General features: G+C 40.0%; 1 protein-coding gene across 1 annotated transcript in view; it reads left to right on the top strand.

The window, feature by feature from the left end:
* Window positions 1–982: 982 nt before the first annotated feature.
* The window catches only part of LOC112263277 (small G protein signaling modulator 1), an 80286-nt gene continuing 69683 nt past the window's right edge, over window positions 983–11585 (top strand). The window contains exons 1-2 of the mRNA XM_042330652.1: window positions 983–1070; window positions 1183–1226. Coding sequence (XP_042186586.1) covers window positions 1037–1070; window positions 1183–1226 — 78 coding nt within the window. The 5' untranslated portion in view covers window positions 983–1036. The remainder of the gene's footprint in view (window positions 1071–1182; window positions 1227–11585) is intronic.

Below are 11585 nucleotides of genomic sequence, written 5' to 3'. Positions count from 1 at the left end.
CACCACAAGATGGAGTAATAATAAAAGGAGAGGCTACTGACCGAGTGTCTAAAACAAATAGAAGTGGAAACTCCTTATTATACAAACACATCAAGCGACATCATTACTATCCCTGTGACATATTTCATTCATTCTAATCAATTTTAAAGGATGTTGTGTCCCCACTCTGTAACCTGAAGGCATATGGGATATATGTGGACTTGGATATCCCCACTAGACAGACTAGACTTGAGGTTTGTTGGCTCTCCAAGATTCTATTCACACCACTATATTTGTCCACAGCTTTGTGAACGATTCCTGACCACCACAGCGTTATTCAAGCTTAGAATACACCAAATGGTTCTTATGATTTGTATTGCTTTTTATAGTGCCCCAGGAACATGGTGGATTATTTTCCAGTGAGCCCAGATCAATGTCTATAAAAAGCTATATAGATTTATCCAACAGTATATGATGCCATGTACCCCCAGAGATGGAAGCTGTAAGACCAGGACACCAGATCTACTGATGAGCTCAATTCGCTCTGCTAATATGTTTCAGGGGGTTGCTTAGCAAAATATCTTATTGGTGAGGGAAAGCTTCCGTGTGTTTGTAACCATATTTGCTGCAGGACAGGGCTCAGTTATTAGAATGATTATTATGAAAATTAATGGTTCATGATACACTCCTGAACTTACAGAAGAAGGCCATGTGAAGAATATGATACCTGTTTGGACAAATTCAGGCTATTCAGTATTTAATAGGTTACATTATGCCTAAATGGCACTGTCTTTTTGATGAGTTAGACAATCCAAAAAATAAAATGTAAAAAATCTCGGCAAACGTATAAAATAGTAACTTTATTCTTCACAGGTATCCGTTTTATTTTGTGTTTCTGGGAAGAGTTTGTGGACCCGAGCAGGAAGAATCGAATTTAGTGATTGCTGTAGCTTTAAGAGGTGTGAGTAAAGCCTCAAGCAGTGCTCTCCGGTTCGATATAGCCACATAGAGCTGATGGTCTCTGTGTGAAGGAGCTACGCAAAGGGGACCGGATTCCATGCCAACAACAACAGCAGCAGCGGCAATGGCAGGTAAGAGAAAACACGACCGTTTAAAACATAACCAAATTATGTGTATATCATGTGCTGAAGATGTAGACTATGGTAAAATAAATGACATGACACCTTTTCTGATATGTTTTAGAAGCAGAGATGCGTCAGAGGCTACTGTGCACCGTCAAGAAGGAGGTGGGTGTTACCTGACAGCCTGCAACAATGATCGAATCAGAAAAACTAACTATTTGGTTATGAGTTAACTTTCGACATTGCTAAAATAGGCCCGCTCTGACTAGATTGGCTATGTTTAAAAAAACATTTTTTTCAGTTATTTACTTTTACAGTAACTATTCACATGTTCGTTTTGTGAGTACAGATTAGCCTACATACTTTAATAGCTGGTAAAATAGCACTACATCCACTCATGTGTATTTGCTATCCATCATTGCAAATAAGATGAACATTGGGACAAGGTGTAATATCTATTTCAAAGTCGATTATATTCTTAGAAATAATGAAGTGTTTAATTAGGGGTTTAGGGTAGGCTATATAGTATAAATAATATTTTTATAGGGTCCAGTCATGGAAGTCTAGCCTATAGGGTCCAGTCATGGAACTCTAGGCTATAGGGTCCAGTCATGCAACTAGGCTATAGGGTCCAGTCATGGAAGTCTAGCCTAGGGTCCAGTCATGGAAGGGTCCAGTCATGGAAGTCTAGCCTATAGGGTCCAGTCATGGAAGTCTAGCCTATAGGGTCCAGTCATGGAAGTCTAGCCTATAGGGTCCAGTCATGGAAGTCTAGCCTATAGGGTCCAGTCATGGAACTCTAGGCTATAGGGTCCAGTCATGGAACTCTAGGGGTCTCATAGGGGGTCCAGTCATGGAAGTCTAGCCTATAGGGTCCAGTCATGGAAGTCTAGCCTCTAGCCTAGCCTAGGGTAGGAAGTCTAGCCTATAGGTCCAGTCATGGAAGTCTAGCCTATAGGGTCCAGTCATGGAACTCTAGCCTATAGGGTCCAGTCATGGAAGTCTCCTAGCCAGTCATAGGGTCCAGTCATGGAAGTCTAGCCTAGGGTCCAGTCATGCCTAGCCTATAGGGTCCAGTCATGGAACTCTAGCCTATAGGGTCCAGTCATGGAAGTCTAGCCTATAGGGTCCAGTCATGGAACTCTAGGCTATAGGGTCCAGTCATGGAACTCTAGGCTATATAGGGTCCAGTCATGGAACTCTAGCCTATAGGGTCCATTTATTATTTGAGCCTTCATCAACAGATTGGCCCAAACTCATATGGGTTTTTGTAAAACATAAGGGAAATTGGCTGTTGTTAAACCCATTTATTGTTAATGTTTAACATCAAGTAGAATGCGTTATAATGCAGTCATTCAAGACTCTTAAGCCACGTTCTAATGTCGTAGTGACATCTAATTATGTTAATAACTAAATAAGCTATAGGTATGTTCAATCAATACATTGAAGAGTTGCATAGAAATCCATGTCATCTTAAAGGTATAGTGCATTTTTTGTGTGTGGAAGCTATAGTTTATTTTTTGACATCCCAAACATGGCTCTTTACCCATGGTTTTGAATGCAATGCTAACTGACACAATCTGTGTTACTAGTATTACTACCTTCTTCAAAAATGTCTAGACAAGATATTCTGGAAATTAAAAAATGGAGGAAACAGCAACACCCTAGAGAAGTCTAAAATAAGCTAAAACTGCAACAACAACAAAAAAGGATTATCACTTCAATAATAAGGGTTTCTCCTACAGTATTTATATTCTCATCATCGGCATTTTCTTCATCAAATAATTTCAATCTTTCCCAGATGTCTTTGGGTCAGATTGTTAAGCACCACATACTTGGTGTAGTAGGCCGATAATGGATCAGAGAAACAGGTTTACTTTCCTCTCCTGTCTTCAGGGGTTCTTTGAGATGTGATTAGTCGGTTTTGTCTATTTATCAGAGGACTCACTCTATCTTTATTGGTGTCATAAAAGGGCGAGACCCGTGTGTCACGCAAACAAAGACATCAAATCAAGTCTGTGTCTGAATGAAGGAGAGATTTCAACTCCTGTCGCTTACTCCTGATCTTCATAAAGGCCTGTCACCAGCCTTATCAGTAGAGCACATACCCACCTGGTGATTAAAAACCTGCCTGTCTTGAGAGGCTCTACTGAGATTCGCTTCCCCCAAGATCCCACATTCGTTTCAGCTCCTCAGTGCTCAGCGCTTAAACTGCAGTGGAGCAGAGTGATACAGTGATACAATATGATTATTATTAATATGAAAAAGCACAGACGCCTCTGACCTTGACCTTTGACCTTGAGCACCCTGCAGAGGAGGTTGCTGAAAGCAAATGGAACTTGAATCACTAAAAGTGAGCTGTTTTTTTGTTTTCCATTTCAATTCAAATAGTAGCTATAGAAGACAGGCAGTGGCCAGCTGTTGAGCATCATGAACGTTCAGCTACTAGGCTACATGCATCAGAAGAAAAGAATGGAATAGAAAGTAGTCTGTATGTAGATTTGTTGTTCAAGTCAAGTGTAGTGCGATGTCTGTAATCTGCCTTTGAGTCACAGCCTTAACTAGCTAGCTACATTGGTAACACTATATATTAAGGTCCCTTAATTAATTATTTATAAACAGTAATGTAAAGAGTTTACTTACCATGTATTAATCATTATTCCTACATTTGTAAATGTCTCTAAGTAATCTCTAAATAGTCTCTAGGCTAGCTGATACTAATGCGGCCCATTAGATTCCATGAAAATGTGACACCTAGTGTCACGACATCCGCCAAAGTCGGTCCCTCTCCTTGTCCGGGCGGTGTTCGGCGGTCGACGTCACCGACCTTCTAGCCATCACTGATCCATTTTTAATTTTCCATTGGTTTTGTCTTGTCTTCCTTCACACCTGGTTTCATCAATTACATGTTAATTACATTCAATTACATGTTGTGTATTTAACCCTCTGTTTCCCCTCATGTCCTTGTCAGGGATTGTTTTGTTTGTATGTGTTGTGCTATTTAGTGTTGGGTTTTGTACCCACTTTGTTATTTTGTACATTTTGGTTGTTTTGGAGTTTTGTCAGCATTTATTAAACAACTCCGTTTATACCAAGTTCGTTCTCCTGCGCCTGACTTCCCTGCCACCAACACACACCCCTTACACCTAGCTTTGGGGTGAGTTGCTACCAGATGCTTTAGCATTAGCTAGCCTAGCATGCTGACGAAAAAGGCAGCTTGTTAAAATTGTCTTTATATAACTTCTAAGAATATTTTCGACTTTAAAATGTATTTTACACCTTGTCCCAATGTTCATCCTATTTGCAATGATGGATAGCAAATACACATGAGTGGATGTAGTGCTATTATCCAGCTATTAATGTATGTAGGCTAATCTGTACTTACAAAATGAAAATGTGAATAATGCTGAAAAAGGCAGTTCAATTAAAATAGTGTTTATAAATGCGTAAATGACTGTTTAGAGATCGCTTATTGACATTTTACAAATGTAGGAACAATTATCAACAAATGGGAAGTAACCTCTTTTATCGATGGTTTATTAAGAGACCTTAATAAAAAGTGTTACCACTACATCGGCTAACCTTTTTACAAGTAGCAAGCTGCCAAACTAAGAATATCACCCACAAATGAGATCTATGTGCAGCACCAGTCAGGATCCGATCGTGAACGTTCGCCTGGACATGATTTGTTGTACTCTACGCTCTGTTTGTATAAGTTTGTTCTTTCTCTCCTGTGTTAGCTTGTATACGGCTTGTCTAATGACGTGGCAGTGAATGCTTGAATGTTCTCCCTCTCCAACTGGCTACGTGCCACTTTGTACAATGTATACCTGGGTCTAGGCCAGAACATTATGCTTGTGGGGTTCAGCGAAGGAAGCATGTGAATAGCCTATACCGGACGTATCTGGGGCTCTCGCTCTCTTTCCCTCGCTCTCCCTCCCCCTCCCCCTCTCCTACACACACACACACCTGTGTTTACATAAGGTGAGAGGAGGAGTAGGGCACAGTGGGCAACAGCTCACCTTTCATTTGCTTTTCTGTATCAGACACCTTTTTTTGCCTGGCTTCTTACTTAGGATAAGGTTTCAGCAAGGTCGTAACCAATATATCGCATAATTATGATGCCCAGTCTCAGGGAAACCTCTCGCTGTGTCTCCAGGCTAATAGATATTTTTCATGGTCTCAAATCACACATGAATGGAAGACATTGTAGACAATCATATTATTACCTGGGTGCACAGAGACACATCACAAATAACAGGAAAGGAAAGCCTCTGTTGTCATTGATGAGGTGGTAATGAATGTGTTATCAAGCTTTGTGAATAAATGTTGGTTATTACCATTCTTGGCAACTGAATTACATACTACAAATTATAATTATAAAGGAGTAACATTTTGAAACGTACCCAACAATGCATCCATTTGTGATTATGAAATGCTGTGTTTAAACTGTCCATATTTAGCAAAGGAGACTGAAAATAGCAAGGGAAATCATTGAGGCCTTACAAGGTACAAGGTAGTAGGGAACTTACTTCAAGACATTTTGCAATAGGGTGTTTTGAATATTGAACTACCTTTTTTAACCAAGGCATTTCAATGTGAATTCATCTTGCCTCAAGTCTGTCACTTCTCAGTATTTGATTTTGGTGTACGAGTCATTCACTCTAATAATGCACAGTAGGAACTGTGAACAGATGATTTTAGCCAACGGCTTGGCTTACATTTTTTTTAACCTTTATTTAACCAGGCAAGTCAGTTAAGAACAAATTCTTATTTTCAATGACGGCCTAGGAACAGTGGGTTAACTGCCTGTTCAGGGGCAGAATGACAGATTTGTACCTTGTCAGCTCGGGGGTTTGAACTTGCAACCTTCCGGTTACTAGTCCAATGCTCTAACCACTAGGCTACCCTGCCGCCCCAAGGCTACCCTGCCGCACATAATTGCGCTAGTTGTTTTTCACTGTAACAGCCCATGGGGATGGGGAAAGGTGTATGGGCCTGTCTTCCCTCTTTTTCTGATTGTGGCTGTGTAGCAGGAGTTAATGGGAAGACTGTGTAAATCGACTCTATCCAAGCACCCTTATGCAGTAGTGGAGGGTTGCCAGGTTTGAAGAGATTTTATCCTCACTGTGACAGCAGAGATGAAGAGTAATACTTGAAAGAGAATGACACCAGCACTTGCTGTTGCAGAACACGACAGTAAAGATTCATATTGTGCATGGAAGTGATCTTGTTCTTTGGGCAATTAACAAGTTACCTATTAGCTGTCAAAAGTATTACTGCTCATAGGGGGCACCAAATATATTTAGCCTAAACAAGAGAAATGGAAGAGAAGTGTACTCTAGCGTCAAAAGTGCAAATAAGGTTTAATGTTTTTGGGAACTAGATTAATATACACAGTTTCAAGGGGCCAACATATTTATTGTTATAGAATTATGAAATTAAACACAGTCAGTATTACATGCTGATCAGACAGGACACGTCGCGTGCACGAGTGTCGCAAGATACATTTAGAAATCCATGTGATTCAATTATTGCACCCACACTGCTCACGTGCGCCAAAGAGCGTCTGCGTTGCCAAGGGCTAAAATAGAAGTCCTTTCTATTTCTGACGCAGATCGCGCTGCAAGTCCTGCCTCTCCCATCTCCTCATTGGTTTATAGAAGCAGATACCCACATGCCATCTCCTCACTGGTTATACCCATGTGGGTGATTGAAAGACGAAGTGTTTTGCTGGTTGTCGTGGTAATACTATGAAAGTGTAGATGCCAATCAACATATAAGTTCAAATATGAAAAAGCCTGGAAGAAGGAGAGATGACTAGAAACGATTCAGTTGGCCGTTTTATGTGTGGATTAATTGTCAGAGTAGAGGACCTTGTGCATTTCAGGTAAAATAACAACTCAATGTTTATATCCCAGGACAAATTAGCTAGCAACAGCAAGCTAGCTAAATAGGACAAATTAGCTAGCAAGTGCAAGCTAACTAGCTAAATTGCCATACATGTTTAATGCTTTTCGACCTGTCCCCAAATTAATGTCATTGGTTCAGAGTTTGTTTTAATATTTTAACCTGCATGTTGTGATTGCGTTTGGTGTAGGGGGACAAAATACATTTATGCACGATAGCGCACGATGGCGCACGCACACAGCCAGTTTGGGTTCTGTGTTAGAGGTCGAACGATTACGATTTTTCAGCGCCGATACCGATACCGATTATTGGAGGACCAAATAAAGCTGATCCCAATTGTTTACATGTATTTATTGATTTGTAATAATGGCAATACTGAATGAACAATTTTATTTTAACTTAATATAATACATCAATAAAATCAATTTAGCTTCAAATAAATAATGAAACATGTTCTATTTGGTTTAAATAATGCAAAAACAAAGTGTTGGAGAAGACAGTAAAAGTGCAATATGTGCCATGTAAAAAAGCTAACGTTTAAGCTCCTTGCTCAGAACATGAGAACATATGAAAGCTGGTGGTTCCTTTTAACATGAGTCTTCAATATTCCCAGGTAAGAAGTTTTAGGTTGTAGTTATTATAGAAATTATAGGACTATTTCTCTCTATACCATTTGTATTTCATATAACTTTGACTATTGGATGTTCTTATAGGCACTATAGTATTGCCAGTGTAACAGTATAGCTTCCGTCCCTCTCCTCGCCCCTAACTGGGCTCGAACCAGGAACACATCGACAACAGCCACCCTCGAAGCATCGTTACCCATCGCTCCACAAAAGCTGCGGCCCTGGCAGTGCAAGGGGAACAACTACTTCAAGGTCTCAGACCGAGTGACGTCACCGATTGAAACGCTGTTAACACACACCCCGCTAACTAGCTCGCTATTTCACATCGGTTACACCAGCCTAATCTCGGGAGTTGATAGGCTTGAAGTCATAAACAGCTCAATGCTTGAAGCACAGCGAAGAGCTGCTGGCAAACGCACGAAAGTGCTGTTTGAATGAATGCTTACGAGCCTGCTGCAGCCTACCACCGCTCAGTCAGACTGTTCTATAAAATATCAAATCATAGACTTAATTATAACATAATAACGCACAGAAATACGAGCCTTAGGTGATTAATATGGTCAAATCCGGAAACTATCATTTAGAAAACAAAACGTTTATTCTTTCAGTGAAATATGGAACCGTTCCGTATTTTATCTAACGGGTGGCATCCCTAAGTCTAAATATTGCTGTTACATTGCACAACCTTCAATGTTATGTCATAATTATGTGCAATTCTGGGAAATTAATTACGGTCTTTGTTATGAATAAATGGTCTTCACACAGTTCGCAGCGAGCCAGGCGGCCCAAACTGCTGCATATACCCTGACTTTGTTTGCACGGAACGCAAGAGAAGTGACACAATTTCCCTAGTTAAAATAAATTAATGTTAGCAGGCAATCTTAACTAAATATGCAGGTTTAAAAATCTATACTTGTGTATTGATTTTAAGAAAGGCATTGATGTTTATGGTTTGGTACACATTGGTGCAACGACAGTGCTTTTTTCGTGAATGCGCTTGTTAAATCATCACCCATTTGGCGAAGTAGGCTGTGATTCGATGAGAAATTAACAGGCACCGCATCAATTGTATGCAACGCAGGACAAGCTAGATAAACTAGTAATATCATCAACCATGTGTAGTTAACTAGTGATTATGTTAAGATTTATTGTTTTTTACCTGCTAGCTAGCAACTTACCTTGGCTTCTTGCTGCACTTGCGTAACAGGTAGTCAGCCTGCCACGCAGTCTCCTTGTGGAGTGCAATGTAATCGGCCACAATCGGTGTCCAAAAATGCAGATCACCGATTGTTATGAAAACTTGAAATCGGCCCTAATTAATCGGCCATTCCGATTAATTGGTCGACCTTTAGTCAGTATCCCTCCATCTAACTGGTTCCTATGCTGATGAAGGGAAATGCGAACCAATGATCATGCATAATACCAGTCATCTGTTTTTCTCATTGATTAATGGGCTTGTTGACGTTCTCTGTCACTGTTGCCTCAGTCCCCACCAGCTACAGTATCTCTCAGATAGCTGGTGGGGACTGAAGCAACAGAATGACACGTGCCGTCGCCATAGAAACCTGCAGGTCGTCTGCTAATACAGCTCACCAGTTAGATTCTGTGATGACTGAATAGGATCCAGATTCTGACTGATGATGGGATAGAACCAGTAATGCCTGAGAGAAGTGATGTTACCCCAGTTTGCACATTTACTTTAGCTGCCAACCAACCAATCAATGCACATTTGCTGTGCCCCATTGTATTTCAGTGGTTTGATTTTGTTTTGTGGTAAAGATTCACATTAACACATCCATGTATTACACATCTATAAGCATTTCATCAATGAACAAGACATTATAGCTACATACATACAGCATTATTAAAGCTTAATGAATGTATTTCATAACATGTTGGTATCCATAAATAATAGATGATTAATAGAGGAAGCAGATTCTGCTTGATAACGTGATGTTATAAAGAAATATATTTTACACTGAACGAAAATATACACGTAACGTGTACAGTGTAGGTGTTGTTCACATGTTTCATGAGCTGAAGTAAAAGATCCCAGAAATGTTCCATATGCATAAAAAGCTTATTTCTCTCAAATGCCAAGATAATCCATCCACCTGACAGGTGTAGCATATCAAAATGCAGATTAAACTGCATGATCATTACACAGGTGCACCTTGTACTGGGGACAATAAAAGGCCACTCTAAAATGTGCTGTTTTGTCACACAACACAATGCCACAAGTTTTGAAGGAGCGTGCAATTGGCATGCTGAATGCAGGAATGTCCACCAGAGCTTTTGCCAAATAACTGAATATTAATTTCTCTACCATAAACTGCTTCCAACCCCATTAGAGAATGTGGCAGTACGTCCAACCTGCCTCCCAACCGCAGACCACGTGTATTGCGTCATGTTTGTGAGTGGATGTCAATGTTGTGAACAGAGTGCCCCATGGTGGCGGTGTGCTTATGGAATGGGTAGGCATAATCTATGGACAACGAACACAATTGTATTTTATCGATGGCCATTTTAAGAAACAGAGATACCTTGACGAGATCCTGAGGCCCATTGTGAGGCCCAACAGCTGCATGTCGTTATTCCCAGTCATATGAAATCTATAGATTAGGGCCTAATGAATATATTTCAATTGACTGATTTTCTTATGTAAACTCTAACTCTGTAAAATCTTTGAAATTGTTGCATGTTGCGTTTATATTTTTGCTCAGTATACTGTACATTACAACGTAGGTCTAGATTTGACATTTAATGTCCAGTTAGAGCTGACATTTGTGAGTGACTCCCTGCTGGGAGGAAGAGTTTCCGAGGCTGTGAACCTTTTGTAGTAAGATGCAAGTGAGAGAAACAAGAGTAAGCCTTCATTTAAATACATCACAACATGTATTCCCATTGGTGAGAAGAGAGCAAGGTAATTATTGCCCAGGTACGCCCATAGGTTGTTTACTATGCGTGATAAAGTGGCATTATTCAGCTGCTGTTCATTGGCCATAGAGTAATACGTGACTGACATTCTACACGTGGCTAAGGACTTGTCAACATCCGATATTACTATATACCGGTATTGATGCACGGACTGGTTTGGGTTTTTGCTTTACCTTCTATAATGGTATTTTAATGTTTGGTTTGTTAAATGTGGTATGCCGTGTGTAACGTCAATTTTTATAGTTTACTCCGCCACTTGAGTCATCTCTCTCCATGTTGCTTTCTACACAGACCTAGGCCCGCCCCCTGTCACTCAAGGAGAGCATTTGTTGTTGCTCGACCATGAGACATTTGAGTTCAGTCTGCTTGGTTAATGCAGCACATGCAACAATGCTGTTGCGATGCTGTTTCAACTTTGCTTCTTGATATAAATCCACAAGCGTTCTATAATTACACTATTCGTTTCTTTCTGCAAACAGCTAGTTTGTCTTTTCTTAGAAAGTTGTGGCTAAGCCGTGTTAGCCGCTAATGCTGATCGCTAGCTAGCTAGCTAGGCAAACATAGCTATACAGCCTAATACCAGTGATGGTGTAGGCCTAAATCAGCATGTTGTTTGTGCAACAGTTCTAAATCAAAGAGGAATAGGTCAAGCATGAATATGTGCCCTACATGAAGGGGCTAAGAGAACGCATTTAATGTAGCCAAAGATAGGGCTCCCTAGGAAACACTGACCAAGACTTTGGTTCTTATTACCCTGTCACAATAACTCCTCCGTGGCATTTTAATTAATTGTCATGACAAACAACATTTTATTAAAAGTGCCCAATATTATCATCTAACTAGTTAAATAAAGGTTACATTTAAAAAAATAAAACATATGAATTAGAATATTCATTAATTTCCCATAATTCTAACAGTTCACCTCATTGTTTTGATCTAAGTTGTAATTGCAACATGTAGTTAAAAATAAACCCTGGATTTTTTTGCCCTTATCATACAGCCTTATGTGTCCGTGTGGAAATGATCTGAAATGAGTGCAGAAGTCAATGCA

Source organism: Oncorhynchus tshawytscha, linkage group LG12 (assembly GCF_018296145.1).
Source record: "Oncorhynchus tshawytscha isolate Ot180627B linkage group LG12, Otsh_v2.0, whole genome shotgun sequence".
In the NCBI taxonomy this organism is placed as follows: domain Eukaryota; kingdom Metazoa; phylum Chordata; class Actinopteri; order Salmoniformes; family Salmonidae; genus Oncorhynchus; species Oncorhynchus tshawytscha.
The sequence above is the reverse complement of the archived record's forward strand: the minus strand, read 5'-3'. Positions and strand labels throughout refer to the sequence as shown.